At 41.0% G+C, this 16,005-nt stretch overlaps 2 protein-coding genes across 3 annotated transcripts; both read left to right on the top strand.

Annotated features, from left to right (window-relative positions):
* Positions 1-330: 330 nt before the first annotated feature.
* Positions 331-15,622, top strand: LOC106178659 (uncharacterized). Of its 2 annotated transcripts, XM_086997235.1 has the most exons (4): positions 331-448; positions 12,143-12,247; positions 12,851-14,100; positions 14,131-15,622. In XM_086997235.1, the coding sequence occupies exons 1-4, from the start codon at positions 338-340 to the stop codon at positions 15,260-15,262; spliced, it is 2,598 nt and encodes an 865-aa protein (XP_086853361.1). In that variant the 5' UTR covers positions 331-337; the 3' UTR covers positions 15,263-15,622. The 2 variants fall into 2 exon arrangements, with proteins under 2 accessions (XP_086853361.1, XP_013417393.2); XM_013561939.3 differs by having other exon boundaries at positions 12,851-15,622.
* On the top strand, positions 541-11,463 carry LOC112042469 (uncharacterized). The gene is made up of 2 exons (XM_086997237.1): positions 541-792; positions 8,086-11,463. The coding sequence occupies exon 2, from the start codon at positions 8,088-8,090 to the stop codon at positions 10,377-10,379; it is 2,292 nt and encodes a 763-aa protein (XP_086853363.1). The 5' UTR covers positions 541-792; positions 8,086-8,087; the 3' UTR covers positions 10,380-11,463.
* Positions 15,623-16,005: the final 383 nt, after the last annotated feature.

Raw genomic sequence — 16,005 nt, 5'->3', positions numbered from 1 at the left:
AGGGATAGGGTCCGATATGCAATCAGGGAAAGTTGTGGTAGGCCTAAATGTTTTAATAAATGAACAATATTAAATAAATAAAAAATAAATAAATAAATAAATAAATAAATAAATAAATAAACGATTAACGATTAGCCCCTAAATCAAACTAAACAAATATGAATGACAGACAGCTTTATAAGTGATTTCAGAAATTCATTGGTTGGAAACGCAACTTACGTTTTCACTGGTCGGCACAACATACGATATCATAACAAAGAAGGGTTTTACTTTGGTTTGGTCTTGTCTTGTATGACCTATTTACCATAAGTCTCTGCGAGATGAGGGGCCATATTGCATGTTGGCCTATTTGTTTTGTTTGCCTTTTTTAGCTGAAAAGTGCGATTCCCTGACTGCACGAAGTTTGAGAAGCCTTGTTTCAAGGGTATATTTTCTGGAAAGTACAGAGGTATGAAAAAAATGTATCAAAAGGCGTAGTAAATCGCGAGTTTTTTTTCATCGTTGCACAATGAATCATTTCGGAGAAACACCAGTCCTGTGTTGTGATCGGAGTTTTTTCCTTCCTCCACCTGGTCTGCTCTTCATGTGCCAAGATAGGCCACCTCAGGTGAGTGAGCTAGGCCAGGTGGGGACAGCACGCCCCCTGCAGGAGATCGTCACTATTGTGACATCACAACTGTCACAGATCATTGTCTAATATTCTGCACTCCGTACCGGACGTGTCTAGATTGACGATCCATCTACAATTCTATCAAAGAGCATAACAATAGACAGCGATCACTCACCAATTCAGTAAGTAGACACAGTGAATACTTTATTGGCGACAAGGCATTCGTAACTTGTATATTTGCGGGCCTAAAGCTTAGTTTTCGCTGCGATCTAGCTGAAAGTAGTTTGCGCGGGAAATTCCTTTGTCTAACATCCATTTGAATAATTGGGTGGAGCGGCGGTCAAAATTGTTGTTTCAATTTTGGATCGTAAAGGTCACCGCATCAGGAGACACTGATTTTCCTGCACATCTACGTTATTTTTCAGTACTTACGTGAAAAGGTCGGTGATATAAAGGAGACGTTGGTCTCATTATCCTGTGCATTGTTACGATCTCTACCGAAATTTTCCAAGACTGAGGTGCACACGTAATACTTTGGTTTCTTTGTTTATTTAGTTTATTTAAAGAATAAAATACTGACTTCTGTTTTGTTGTTATTTATTCTTTTGTATTTTAGGCGGAATTCTGAATAGAATTTCTGTCTGATTTCAATTTATTGCGTTGTGTACCAAAGTCTTTGTTTTCCAAATTTGAACTTATTGTACGTTTTAGGAATCTATTTATAGCGAATTTCACTATAAGCTTGGTAGTGTATTGTGCTTTGATAAGTGAAATTATTTTGAATCAATTTATTTTTCGCTTTCAAATGTACAATGGCGAGTGCATCAAGGTTGCCAGTCAATCGTGCTACTTACGATGAGCTCGTTACGCTGCCGGGTATAGGTCCTAAACGTGCAGAAAGGATAATATATGCTAGAGAACATGGGATCCCCGTGACCAGATCCAACATTTTGGAGATTTGTGGATCCAATCTTGGATCAAATGTAATTGAAAATCTCTCTTTTGGCAGTACTCACAGAAGTGAAATCGGATCTGAAGTCGACGTGGGTGACCTCGATACTAGCACATTATCCACCGAAAAAAGTCAAAAACCCAAAATGAAAACTTCTAAAGTGACTTCCTACATTCATAATGAAGGAAGAGCGGCTGCTGAAAGCTATAGGGCAGAATTTGAAAGAATTCTCAAAGTGGGTGAGGAAATTAATCAACAAGAAAAAATTTCACGCAGTAAAAACATTCAAAAAGCTGCAACTTATTCTCCACCAACATATTTAAAATTAAAAGCTCGTTCAAAATCAACAACTGAGCAGCAATTTATCAAACCAAAAACAAAATTACGTTCTCACTCAGCTTTGGACCCCAGAACTTTCACTTCGCAGCCAGCCACTTTAGACCCTGAATACGATCTTTTTGCTCTGCCTATTGAGAGGCTGCGTGTCGATAACAAAGATCATACAACTTCTTCCGCGCATATAAAGCCTCCAGGCCGTGTCATAAATTCCGAGACTGTTACTTCTTTACCGACTGGTAGGGAAAGTAGTCGGCGACCAGCTCCGTCTGTCCATCGGGTTGTTTCGAATTATGATCTGCCACAGATTCATGTTCCTACGCCCGGACGGCGGCAACTTAACGTTGAGCATAGTGTTGCTGATACAGTCGAACGTAAACATGATTACCGGCCGAGTTCAATAGAAAAACATCATACGCGCCATAGAATTTCGTCTCCCGTTTTCCGCGACGAACCACTTCTTCCCGAAAGCGATGAAAGTGAAAATGAATATTTTAGAGTACCAAAAACAGTACGTCCTAAAAATAAAAAGGACAGAGGGGACCCCAGTGATTTACCCAAAAAATTGTCTTTTGACGGAAATTGTGAAAACTGGGAGTCTTTTAAAAACAGATTTGACAGTTATCGCCAAGTGAAAGAGTGGTCGGAAAATGAGTGTCTAGATTACCTTTTATGGAGTCTAGAAGGCGAGGCTTTGGCTTTGTATAACACCAATCTCAGAGCAAATAAACACATGACGTATTCAGCCTTAATGAGTGAAATGGATTCAGTATTCGGAATTAAAAAACATCCCGATTCAGCTCGTTTGGCATTTCACACAGCAGTTCAATCTTCCAACGAAACCTTGAATAAATGGCTGTGCCGTGTTTTGTTATTGGCCAAAGATGCTTATCCTGATGAATCAGAATCCTTTAGAACAAAAGAAACAATATCTAAATTTTGTCAGGGCTGCATTGATCAGGATGCCGGGCGTTACACTCGTTTAAAACATCCAGCAAGCATCAGCGAGGCAATGACCTACATGGTGGATTATCAGCAAGTCTACAAATCATCACATATTCAAAAACCAACACGAAAAAATCGTGATGAATTACAAATTAGTTCTCTAAATCTAACAGCTGATGAAAATCGGCAATTTCCAACTGAAAATGTAGAACAACTTGTTGAATCCATCGTGGAAAAACGCGTTAGCCAGTCACCTAAATTGAATACAATTCAGTTTAATTCAATGGCAGAGTTGGAATCTATGGTTGAACGCTTGGTCCGGAAATTCACACCTAAAACAACACCTGTGTGTTTTTTCTGTAAAGGAAAGGGCCATTTTAAACGAAATTGCCTAAAATATAAAAAATTCTTACAAAGAAAAAATGCTGAAAAACAACAAGCACGGGCTGATAATACGAATCCAACTCATTTAAACTAGAAGGGTCCAAGGGAAATGACCGTAACCTTGGAAACCCGACTGAAACCGGTCACAAAACGGGTGAAACCATCGCGACTTCATTGTCTCAAACACGAACCGTTGACAATACTATCCCCGTAATGGAAACATTGCATCGTCCTCATCATTCCGAGTTAGAATGTGGTCAAAATCCTGTAATTGATGAACTTGGGGTTTTTCGATCTTCATTCGTTCCTTTGGTAGTGGCGGGTGTACATGTAATGGCCAAAGTTGACACCGGTGCGCAAGTTTCTGTCATGGCTGAAAAAATATTCGAGCAAATAAAAAATAAACCATCGCTCAAGAAATATTACAGTCTTACTCTTGCGGCAGGGGATATACAAATCGAAACTCGTGTTTGTGAGCCAATTTCCATCGAACTAGATCGTTTCAAAATCAAAGAATCTGTTCTAGTAGCGCCGATACATGACGATTTTTTGTTAGGCCACGATCTAATTGCCCAGTTTAATGCGAGCGTGCATTGTAATTTGGGTTACATTCAAATAGAAGGGCGCGACATACCTATGCAGCAAACGGAGTCGCGTGCACAAGACATTAAAATAGCTCGGGTTAGCGTTTCACGAAATGTAGTAGTACCCCCAAATTCAGCACTAAGGATAACGTGCGAGATCGACGAAAAGTTAGAAAAATACGTCGTCGAGGGTAAAGAAGAAGAGGGACTACTAATACCGAGAACTGTCTTGTCCGAAAAATCAAAACCAGTCGTGTGCCTCTTAAATCCATCAGATCAATTTAAAAAATTAAAAAGGGGTCATGTGGTCGCTACGGCTTGCGAAGTTTCGGAAATTTTAGAAAACCCTGTTTCGCACTTCGGTTTACATCGAGTGGGAGGGGGGTCTACTAAAATTGACCAATCCAGCGCTCGTGTTGTCAGTACCACTGATGAGACAATGACTACCGATCTACTGGTGGGATTACCTGAAATTACTCGTGTAAAATCAGCCGTCCCTAGAACCGGTAGGGATTCTACAAACACACTTGTGGGATTCAATTTACCAGTGGAGCATTCAATTTACACTCCTAGAACTAGTAAAATCCCTAGAACAGGTGTGCACCCAAATATGACAAAGCTTGTGGGATTAAATTCTACTGGGGTTTGTGGTGTTAATTCCCCTAATTTAGAGAATATCCCTAAAACAAGTGCCCGATTTAAAAATGACATAAAAAGTAAACAACTTCTGAAGGTGGGTGGAAGTACTCAGGGCCCTTTAAGTGCCCCATCTGCCGGAAAGAGGTTCGTTGAAGAAAAAATTAACACCGAAATTTTCAAGTCACCTGTAAAGGGGTCACCTCAGGTGCGGAATTTTAAACAAATCGCTGGTGACGTTCACGCAGGACAAGATTTTTCTGGACGCGTCGCTAGCAAATCATCAGAAATTCCTAACCATGTAAAAGTGGTTTATGAAACATCAAAGAGGAATTTAAACAAAATTCAGAGTGAAAAATTAAAGAATGTTCTATCTGAATTTCAGGATGTTTTTGCTAGAGACGAGTATGACCTTGGTCGGTTTAGTGCCATTGAGCATGGTATCGATACCGGGAATGCCAAACCTCTTAAAACGCGTATGCGGCGAACTCCCGCGTGTTTTATTCAAGAAGAGGAGGCATTATTAACAAAAATGTTAAAAGCCGGGGTCATCCAAGAGTCTACGTCAGAGTGGGCATCAGCACCAGTTTTAATTAGAAAACGTGACGGTTCCGTCCGATGGTGCATCGATTATCGCGCCTTGAACAATGTCACGGTCAAAGACACGTATCCATTACCATTAATGGAAGATTGCAAAGATACTCTGTCGGGAAACATCTGGTTTTCGAAGTTAGATGCCAATTCTGCGTATTGGCAAGTCAAAATTAAACCCGAAGATAGGCATAAAACAGCTTTTATCACGAAATACGGATTATTCGAACATGTCCGTATGGGTTTCGGCTTGACCAATGCTCCTGCGACTTTCTCCCGAGTAGTCAATTTACTTATGAAGGGGTTGACATGGAAAACAGTTTTGGCATTTTTGGACGACATTTTGGTAATGGGGAAGTCCTTTGAAAATCATTTAGAAAATTTGAAAGAGGCTTTGGGAAGATTTCGCCAGTTCGGTATCAAATTAAAGCCAAAAAAGTGCGTTTTGTTTCAAAAAGAAGTTGAATTCCTGGGGCGGATTGTTTCTAATAACACCATGAAAATGAGCCCTAAGGATATTGAAGTTGTAACTTCTTGGCCACAACCCACTTGTTCTAAGGACGTTGAAAGGTTCTTAGGATTGGCAAATTATCACCGGACTTTTATAAAAAATTTTGCGGAAATATCCCATCCTCTGAGCAAAATTAAAGGTAAACATGCCTTTGAATGGGGACCAGATCAAGCTCAATCTTTCGAAGCGCTCAAAACGGCATTGACTACACCACCAGTCTTATCGTTACCAAACGCAAACGATCCGTTTATTTTAGATACCGACGCTTCAAATCACTCGATTGGTGCAGAGTTAATACAAGTGCAAAACGGCGAGGAGAAAGTAATTGCGTACGGCAGCTACGCGTTAACTCCCGAACAAAAGAATTATTGCACCACGCGAAAAGAGCTTTTGGCTATCGTGAGATTTACCAGACAATTCAGGTATTATCTTTTGGGCCGAATATTTACCGTTCGCACCGATCATTCAAGTCTGACGTGGTTACTGAGGTTTAAAGAGCCTCAAGGTCAACTCGCGAGGTGGATAGAAGAGCTTTCGCAATTCAATATGATCGTACAACATCGTGCCGGAGCTAAGCATAGCAATGCTGATTCGTTGTCTCGAATACCCGACAATTTGGCACCGTGTAACGAATATATTGCGGGAATAAAGCCGGAAAATTTACCTTGCGGAGGATGTAGTTATTGCGTCAGAGCCCATGAAAATTGGGGGAGTTTTTTCGGTGACGTCGACGAAGCGGTCAATTTAACAGAAAAGAAAAAATTGTCATCCAAATTTACTGGTAAATCTACAAAAAGTCAACGCGATCTAACATCCTCATTAAATACAGTCAATCTGGGACGAGAAACGGGTCCGGAACATCTTTTCTACTGTCTCCTAGAAAAAATTGTAGCCCTCTCTACCGATGTCGCTCTGCAACCTGAGGAATCTCATGTAGAAATAAATGCGTGTGGTCCGGAGGCGAGGTCAAATCCAAACCCGGATATTCCTCAGTGTTGGGGTTTTTCTATGGAAAAATTAAAAACTGAACAAGCAAAAGACCCTGAGCTTAACATTTTACGAGAGTGGTTGTACAAAGGGAATACCCCAGATCAGGGTGCACTCTTCCGATCAAGCCCAATCTCCAAAACTTACTGGCTGAATAAAGAATTATTCAAATTACATCATGGAGTCATTTTCAAAACTGAAGAGGAAAGCAAAGATCTAAAATTAGTCATCCCAGAATCATTAAAAAATTCTGTTTTCAAATTACATCATGATATCCCTTCAGCTGGTCACCAAGGAGTGGCTAGAACAAAAACAAAAATCAAAGAAAAATTCTACTGGCCCCATATGAGCAAAGAAATAGCCAATTATGTCCTGAGTTGTGACATCTGTAATAAAAATAAGAAAAAAGGGTGTTACGGAAGAGTCCCTCTGACTGAATATGTTGCAGGTGCTCCGATGGAACGGGTTCATATTGATTTCTTGGGACCGCTACCTAAAACAGCAAAAGGTAATGAGCATTGTTTGGTCATGGTTGATCAATTCACAAAGTGGGTAGAGTGCGTACCGTTGCCTTCTCAAACGGCCGAAGTGACCGCGAAAGCAGCAATTGACTGTTTCTTTTCTAGGTTCGGTTATCCCTATCAACTTTTTTCTGATCAGGGACGGAATTTTGAAAGTCAATTGTTCGGGGATTTGTGTAGGGCCTTACATATACACAAATCACGCACTACTCCGTACCGACCGTCTGCAAATGGACAGGTTGAAAGGTTCAATCGTACCCTGATGGATGCCGTACGGTGTTTTTTGGGTAAAAATCAGGGTGAATGGGATAAATATGTCCAGCAAATTGCAGGCGCGTTGCGTGCTTCTGTAAACAGAAGTGCGGGGTATACCCCTAATATGCTCATGCTTGGGAGGGAGGTCAGTACTCCAGCCCAAATTATGTTCCCAAATCTGAAATCAAAAGAAACTGACTATGGTGAATACATTTCAAAGTTAGTACAAAAAATGAAATTAGCTCATATTACAGCAAGAGCCAATTTAAAAACAACCTCAAAACGCATGAAACGTGACTATGACCTTAAAATCCTGCTTAGACCTTATGCTGAAAAGGATTTGGTTTATGTTTTGGATACAGCAACAACTAAAGGCAAATCACGAAAATTGTGTTCACCATGGAAAGGACCCGCCATCATTGTAAAGAAATTATCTGGCTATCTGTATCGAGTGAAGCTAAAAAATGCAATCTTTGTAATTAACCATGACAGGCTCATGCCCTGTAGGGACAGAAATGTACCCTCATGGATTACAGAATATTTAGCTTCTGATGAACAATTTCAGCACTCGAGTGACAGTGAAGAAGAAGATTTGACACCATACTGTATTTGCAGGGAGCCTTACCAGGGCAGATTCATGATTCAATGTGACTACTGTCATGAATGGTATCATGGATCCTGCATCAATGTCACTTCCACCGAAGCGATAAACATTGATAAATACAAGTGTGTAAAATGTCAAATCTAATATTTATTTTTCATTGTTATTACAGATATGGCCAATACTATCACGGAAGTAGCACCTGTTGTGAAGGAGACTTCACTCAGATTACAGCATGAGTCACCCATAGATGTCCCTGGAACCCAGTTTGTCCAGGATTTGGCCCAGGCTCTGCCTGGGGAAGATCACAGCAGCTACTTTAAAACACTGGTGGCTGGGATGGCTACCATTTATAAAAAGGAGCTTCGTGCTCCCGGTAGGTATGCCATGTCTCTGGCATGGTTGCAGCAAGTGGCCTACCAACTACAATCTAGTGGGCTTGCATCTAAAAACTGGATTGAGAAGAATGTTTGGCGCCTTCCCAAAAATTTCACCCCTCCTGCACGAGTTTTGAAATCTGCTCCCTCCGTGGAGTACGATGGACAAAAAACTCGTGATTTCAGGCTTGGGAAGGACCCAAACATTACACTCATAACCCAGGTGGTCGATGGGAGTGGCACGGTCCAGCCTATGGAGGTGGAATCGCAATTGGATGAGGCTGAACTTGGTGTGGGGTCAAGTAACATCGACCCCAACTCCAGTCTGGACTCCATTGAGGAGGACAGACTTCTTGGAGTACCAAGGGAGGCCAAATCCAGCGTGAAACCTCCAGCTGCTCCGGAAACTCCTATGCCAGGCGCATCACTGCTGCAAAATACCGCCATCCCTTTCAACTTTTCTATCTCCTCTTCTTCAGGTTCACACCTCCCTGAAGCTGCTGCTCCAACAGGGATCCAAGTTCCTGTTCCTGGGCCTGTACCATCTGAGCCCATGGGGGGCAGTAAGCGTAAGGGGAAGAAGAGAGCTCCTTGGTGGAGGCGTGGTAAGAAACCTGGCAAGGGGTTGGTTGCTGCAAAGTCTGGGGTGGATGGGCATGTTGAGTCAGCGGAGCTGTCTCATCCTACAACCAGGGAACCGAAAAGGTCTAGCCAAACACCATCCGGAGTGGTTGGACCTGACCCCAAAAGGGCCAGGAAAGATCACTCCGAGATGCAATGTGTGGTCCCTGGGTGTGGGGTGAAACTTAATGAGCAGATGCTCAGGCAGCATTCGCTGGGGCTGCATGTCCCGTCTATCTTTGATGAGCGCGCCAATCCTGAGCCCAACATCTTGGGTGTAATGGTTAAAGCACTGGAGATGCTTACTTTCTTCATTTTTGGTTTTAAAAAAGAACTGGACACTTTATACCAGTTCATTTCGGCTCTTCCAGATAAATTAAATTTAGCCCATGGCACTTTTTCTTCAATCCAAATTACTGCCATGGAAAATTTCTGTAAATTTCTCAATAAACCGGTCCCAGTGCGTTTCACCTTATACCCAGCTAACTCTGTCGGGGTCCTGGTGGATTGGAGAGTCCTGACACAGCTGTCTGCTTCTATAACGGAGCAGCAGAGGTCGTTGTGGATTCAAGGGTTCACCAGGCCAGAAACTTGTCTGGAGGCGGGGGAACAAAGTAAGTCAGGGAGGCAAGCTTTCGATAGTCACTATCATCTAGATAGAACCCTGGCTGCCTTTGGTCTTCCATACTCTGGCAAGTTAGAGGGTCTTAAGGGTTTGCTTCCTGTTTGCTCTGGGAAAGAGGTAGAGTTGGTGGGAACTGTAGCTATTTACTGCGATCCCAAGACATATCCTACTAAGGGGTATCTTTCCACTCTGTCTGGGATCGAGTATGTAGCTATTGGTTTTCACCCGAGGCTAGCCGGCAAGCTTTCTCAGGGCAATCTGGACCAGGCAATTAAGGCTTTCTCAGAGTTGGTTAAGATGCCGCTAGTAACAGCTTTTGGCGAGGTAGGTTTCGACCACACTGAAGCCATGTCTAAATGGCAGGATCAGGTTGAGTTGCTCCACAGACTTCTGCCTTTTCTAGAGGCCAGGCATGTCCTGGTTGTGCACTGTAGGGGAGTGAGGGGAGACTCTGGAGACTGTGAGTTCGCCATAAGATCTCTTTTGTTTCATCTGAAACTGTGTGGCGTTCCGCAGTCCCAGAGGATCCATTTTCACTGCTTTACAGGCACTAAGGCCCTTCTCGAAATTTGGGGAAGGCAGCAACCAAATACCTTTTTCGGTTTCACCCGGGTTGCTGCCACCTTTAATAAACACCAGTTGGCAGCACTTAGGGCGGTGCCCGACTCCAAACTTCTTTTGGAGTCGGATGCCCCCTATTTCGCTCGCAAAAAGGGGGGCCATTCAACACCCTTTATTCTCTATGAAACGGCAGAGATATTGGCGGGGCACAGAGGGGTGGATGTCTCTCATATTTTAAAAATCACTACACAAAATGGTACTTCCTTGTATAAAAGGGAGTAACCAGGAATTTGGAAAACAAAAATTGAAAATATGACAAAATTACTTCTTTTTTGGACAATTTAAAAATTTCTAGAAAATTATGAAAACTATTTCTTCTTAGTTCTTACTAAATTCAAATTTCACTGAAGCCCCTCTCCTCTTCCTGATCCGGGAGATCATCGGAGCTATGAAAGTTACCATCAGTGGGCCCATTTTCACCTTATTCATTTCTTTATTTGATTATCATTCATTATTTATTTATATATCATTTACAGATACAAAGATGCACAAGAGCACAATGGCACCTGTAGCACTTATATATATCTATCACTTGTCAAGTTATGTACACAAATATGTGTATTTCAGAAGCACTATATTGCAGGACGCAATACAGCACCGCAGCACAGTTTATTACTCTGTACTAGGTACAGTGCACCAGCACAAGTGTTTATTTATTTCCATTTTATTATTTATTTAGTATTCTGATCTTCCGCCAAATCCTAGGAATGTCCCCAAATTTTTGATTTCATTTTTTGGCTTTCCAGTATTTATTTTTGTGGATAGACTATCACTGTATCAGTGATGTGACTAACTGCTGAATCAACAGTTGTCACAGTTTAATCCTATATTTTTTCTCGTCAGACTATCACCTCGGTGATGTCGTTAGCATTAACGTCAGTCTGATCGAGGCTGGAAGCCATTGTTATTGAAAAATATTTTTACATGTTTAAACATGTATTGCTATTACTGGGAAAAAACTTTACCTTTTTCGGCTCTTTTTAATAAAAGTGGGGGGAATGTTGTGATCGGAGTTTTTTCCTTCCTCCACCTGGTCTGCTCTTCATGTGCCAAGATAGGCCACCTCAGGTGAGTGAGCTAGGCCAGGTGGGGACAGCACGCCCCCTGCAGGAGATCGTCACTATTGTGACATCACAACTGTCACAGATCATTGTCTAATATTCTGCACTCCGTACCGGACGTGTCTAGATTGACGATCCATCTACAATTCTATCAAAGAGCATAACAATAGACAGCGATCACTCACCAATTCAGTAAGTAGACACAGTGAATACTTTACCTGTCTCGACGTATTTCAGGAGATTGCGGGATATTGAAAACACTGCATCCAGTTCCTTTTATATATATATCGCTACATCGTAATGATTTAGCACTACCAGTATGCTCTTAACGTTGACATTGTAGCGATTTGGGGTGAGTGCAGAAAAATCACCGACCAGACCAGGAATCGAACCGGGACCCCTCGCTTACACTGTTACAGGGCGAGTGCTCTTACCTACTAAGCTACCCGGCCGGTCCTACCTGTCCCTGGCACTACAACATGATCTACTAACAGTGAACATTACATCGTGCCCCCCCCCCCCCCCCCCCACACACACACACACACACACACACACACACACAATGCCTTAATTATTTATTAGGGCTTCTCGGTATTGGTCCATCTTGACAGATAGACACATCAATAGCTTGGTAAGAACCCCTGCACTCAACACTCCCAGTTAACCTGGTTCATTTTGATTGGGCCAAAGCCAAATAGTTAGAAACGCACTTACGGGAGGGAGCGCCCCGCCGCCTCTCCCTTGGCGTAATTACAGCATGGTTTGACTACCTGTCAAAAACGGTGCGAAAAGGACCTCATTACGCTTGTCATCTGCCATACCAGTAGCATGGTACCACTACTAAATAAACAATTAAACAATTGATTAAACAAACAAACAAACAAACGAACAAATAAAATAAACAAATAAATGATCTAATTTCAGATATTATTTAGGATGTCGGTGCCATGCAGGATAATTGGTGACCAGGTTTACTTTAATGTGACCCAGGGCATGGCGTTGTTCTCCACAATGACAGGGGGTGGACAGGTACGGTCCTTTTACAATTATATATATATATATATATGGTTATTTTGTAAATTGTGAGCAGTTGATTGTGGTTATTTTCTATAGAAACTGGCATAAGAAAATTAAGAATAGTAATAATAATGAGTAGTTGATTTGGTTATTGTTATAAGAAATATTTAATTTCACCTACAGGTCATTATATTTAGAGAGAGAGATAAGAAATCTTGTAATGAATTTAGTTTGTTTAACAGTTTAACTTATAACAATTCCATAAGCAAAATGAAAAGATTTGTTGCAGCAAATTTGCTGCCTAAACTAAATGTTTGCAGCAAGGAAAAATGCAGGAGTTTGCAAGAAAAAAATTTATTGCTGATAATTTGTAGCAATTTTTCAAGACTGAAATAATTTTAGGAAAATTGCAGCAAATTTACAATAAGTTTGTGACAGGCCTATTATTTTGCTAAGGGGGCATTACATTTGATGTTAGCATAAATTATATTACAAATGGACCTGTATGTATACAGCACATAAGTCTTTTCTTCAATAATAAGCTTTCTACTTATTATTATTATTATTATTATTATTATTATTATTATTATTATTATTATTATTATTATTTCCTAGGGTGAAGATCCAGGCCAAGATAATCATGCAGAGTTCCAAACACACCCTTCAGCAGTAAAAACTACTACATCAGAGTCCAATGACACCAACATATCTGTGGGTGACCTTGACCTCTCAGGTCAAGGCCAAGGTCAAAAGAGATTAAATCTCAAGAGTAATTGTGGAATTGGTAAACATAAAAGCCATGTGGTTGTAGACAGTGGAGACTTGGACTGCAGCATCAATAAAATGGAATGTATCTTGGCAGATTATGGTTTACCCATTAAAGAAGATCACATTAAGATGGTGGACAAGGAGGTTCATCTGTCCCAGGATGCTTTTATATATCTGTTCTTCAAGGTGATCAGCTTAAAGGGACTTGATAATGACCAGAAGGCAGCTTACCTACAGATTTGTCAGGAGATTGCACAGAGCTACAAACATTACCTGTTAACTGTGTGCTCACAAAATCTGTGTCAACTGGAGAACTACAAATTTAGCATCCCATGCAGGACATTCTCAGAGCCTTTAGCTGATGTTGTCTCAAGGGATGGCGAGGGTGGAGAAACAGGTTTTGATGGGAAAAACAAAGATCATAATGCTATAATGACGCAGAGTGAAAGAGCAGAATTTTGTAAAGAACTGACTGAAGTGAAAATTGATGGAAAAGCAGACACAGGTGAAAGAGAGAATGGGCACTCTGAAAAACAAACATCAGTAAACAAAATTTTTGGTGATAACTCTGAACTTGGGAAACCATCTCATTGTGCAGTAAAAGAAACTTTTGGAAATAGCGAACAGGACGAAGACAGTGAGCTGGGAATCAAAAGAGAGTTGCTGGATGATGAAAATGAACTTAATTTTGAATCTGTAGAAAAAGACAGCTTTGGAAATGGCCATGAAAGCGAAGATGGAGAACTAAAAACAGAACATGAATTAGACTCTAGAGACAATAATAAAACAAAGTGTGTCTATTTAGATAGGAATGTTAGGACCCACAGAAAAAGTAGACAGGTTAAAAAAAGACAACCAGCACTGGCAAATCAAAATAAAAATGACACCACTGTCAAGATCCAGACAAGAAAACCCAACCAGAATCGGAAAAGAAAAACTTCAGTTAAATATTCCCAAGGAGGGACAAGAGTAAACACGAGGAAAAAAACAAAGAGAAAGACCACCAAATCTAATTTGTCAGCACAAAGCTGCAAATTGGACTGTACACAGTTAAAAAATTTACAATCAGAGGATTTAAAGCAATTTGATTGTGACAGGTGTGACTTGAAGCAATGTGATTGTGATAGGTGTGACAGGAAGTTCTTGACAGAGGTTGAACTTCAGAAACACAGCAGAGCTCATTCTGACAGCGAATTAAGGTGTCCACTATGTGACCTGGTTTTTCAGTGCAAGGCCAAGGTCAGGGAACATTTGGAAAGCCACGCAGAAAGGAAAGAATTCAAGTGTGTTCAGTGTGATAAAATTTACACAACTCTTTATGGGTTAAAGACTCATCAAATCATTCATCATGGACCTTTTGGTGAGCATAGATGTGATGAGTGTCAGAAAGTTTTTAACAATCCAAGATCCCTTGAACAACATGTAAAAAGGGTGCATAAAAAACGTTCATTGCTATGTGACTTCTGTGGAAAACATTTTGATCGTGAGTCTGCATATCGTGCACATGTAACAAAGCATCGTAACCTAGCAACAGGAAAACATGCATGTCAGTACTGTGAAAAGATATTCAGCTCAAAAGTAGACAAAGTGCAACACGAAAGAATTCACACGGGTGAGGCTCCATTGACGTGTGAATTTTGCGGAAGGGCATTTAAAAGAGCACAAAACCTACGCCGCCATCTGGTGGAGATTCACTCGGGAATTCAACATGAATGCCCACAGTGTGGCAAATTGACGAATAGCAAGCATAATATGAAACGCCACATAAGTCTGATGCACGAAAAGAACAAGGATAAAATACTTTTGAGAAATCGTGGGACCAAATTAAACAGGAGTAGGAAACAATATAACAAGGGTGTTGCCAACACTTCATCAACAAGGGGGTCCCAGTTGAACTATGAAAGCAGGGGGAACACTTATCAGACGAAGTGTCTTTATGTTGATCTGGACAAATCTAAACACTTAATCACAAAGGGTTTTACACATCATACCAGTAACCTCTCCAAAATAGTGCCCAATCAAGGCATTGGTGTCACATATTTGAAAGGAAGCATTGGCCATCAAGATCATAAGAATGCACAGCATGACAGTGCAGCCGACCACCACGTTACTGACGATCAGGACATGCATGCATTCTATCAGCTCTTTGCACAGCCCACACACGAGGTGGAGGTGGTGACTGCAGACGCCGTTGACGCGGCAACTGACCCCGTGTTTGTAGCATTTCAGCCAACAAATGTTGCTTACAAACATACATAGACACCCATGATATCGATGATTAATTTGAACTAATGCAGTTGGAGACAAGTTTATGATGAATTTTGCCTGCAGTGTGGTAGTTCAGAAGCTGTGTCTGTTTAACACTGCAGATAATGTTTAAATGTCCTTTTATTTCTCATTTTCTTAATTTTTTGTTAATATCAGACATGAGCCTGGGTTTTTGAAAACATCTCAGAGTACTTAAAGATTAAAAGCTCTTTTGTCACAAACTCAGTAAAAACTTATCACTAACTGTGACTCACATGACATTAGGCCAGCAAGGGACCTGTGTAATCAGTTAGTTCCTATAAGAAATGAATTTAAAATCTTGGAATTCTGTGATTCTGCGGAAAAAGCTCACTACTGTTGTATCCCATCTTTAGTTTACATTCTCTCTCTCTCTCTCTCTCTCTCTCTCTCTCTCTCTCTCTCTCTCTCTCTCTATATATATATATATATATATAAAGTCCTTTCTGTAAATAAATGATTTTAGATATTTTGAAGCATGTAAAAATCTTTACGGAATTCTTCCAACTTAGGGAGCATTCACATCGAGAAAAGCCGGGGTCTAGTAAGGTTGCAAACTAAATATGGTGGATCTACATGTAAGAGAAACCGCTTAATCCTGTAATGGTTTCTCTGCCTCTCACACGTCTCCCCACGCGTCGTCCCTGGACCGGTTGAATTGAGCCAAGATTTAATAACTGTGCCCCTGCAGGGACGACGCGAGGGGAGGCGTGTGA

Source organism: Lingula anatina, chromosome 10, assembly GCF_051362555.1.
Source record: "Lingula anatina isolate TDL-2025a chromosome 10, LinAna3.0, whole genome shotgun sequence".
NCBI lineage: Eukaryota > Metazoa > Brachiopoda > Lingulata > Lingulida > Lingulidae > Lingula > Lingula anatina.
This window is presented reverse-complemented; position numbering and strand designations above follow the sequence as displayed.

What these genes read in the sequence shown, in the direction of transcription:
- LOC106178659 (XM_013561939.3), top strand. Translation starts at nt 338, where the DNA reads ATGTTGGCCTATTTGTTTTGTTTGCCTTTTTTAGCTGAAAAGTGCGAT. An exon ending in ATTTTCTGGAAAGTACAGAG is followed by an intron (nt 449 to 12,142) that starts GTATGAAAAAAA and finishes ATCTAATTTCAG; the next exon opens with ATATTATTTAGGATGTCGGT. An exon ending in CAATGACAGGGGGTGGACAG is followed by an intron (nt 12,248 to 12,850) that starts GTACGGTCCTTT and finishes ATTATTTCCTAG; the next exon opens with GGTGAAGATCCAGGCCAAGA.
- LOC112042469 (XM_086997237.1), top strand. Translation starts at nt 8,088, where the DNA reads ATGGCCAATACTATCACGGAAGTAGCACCTGTTGTGAAGGAGACTTCA.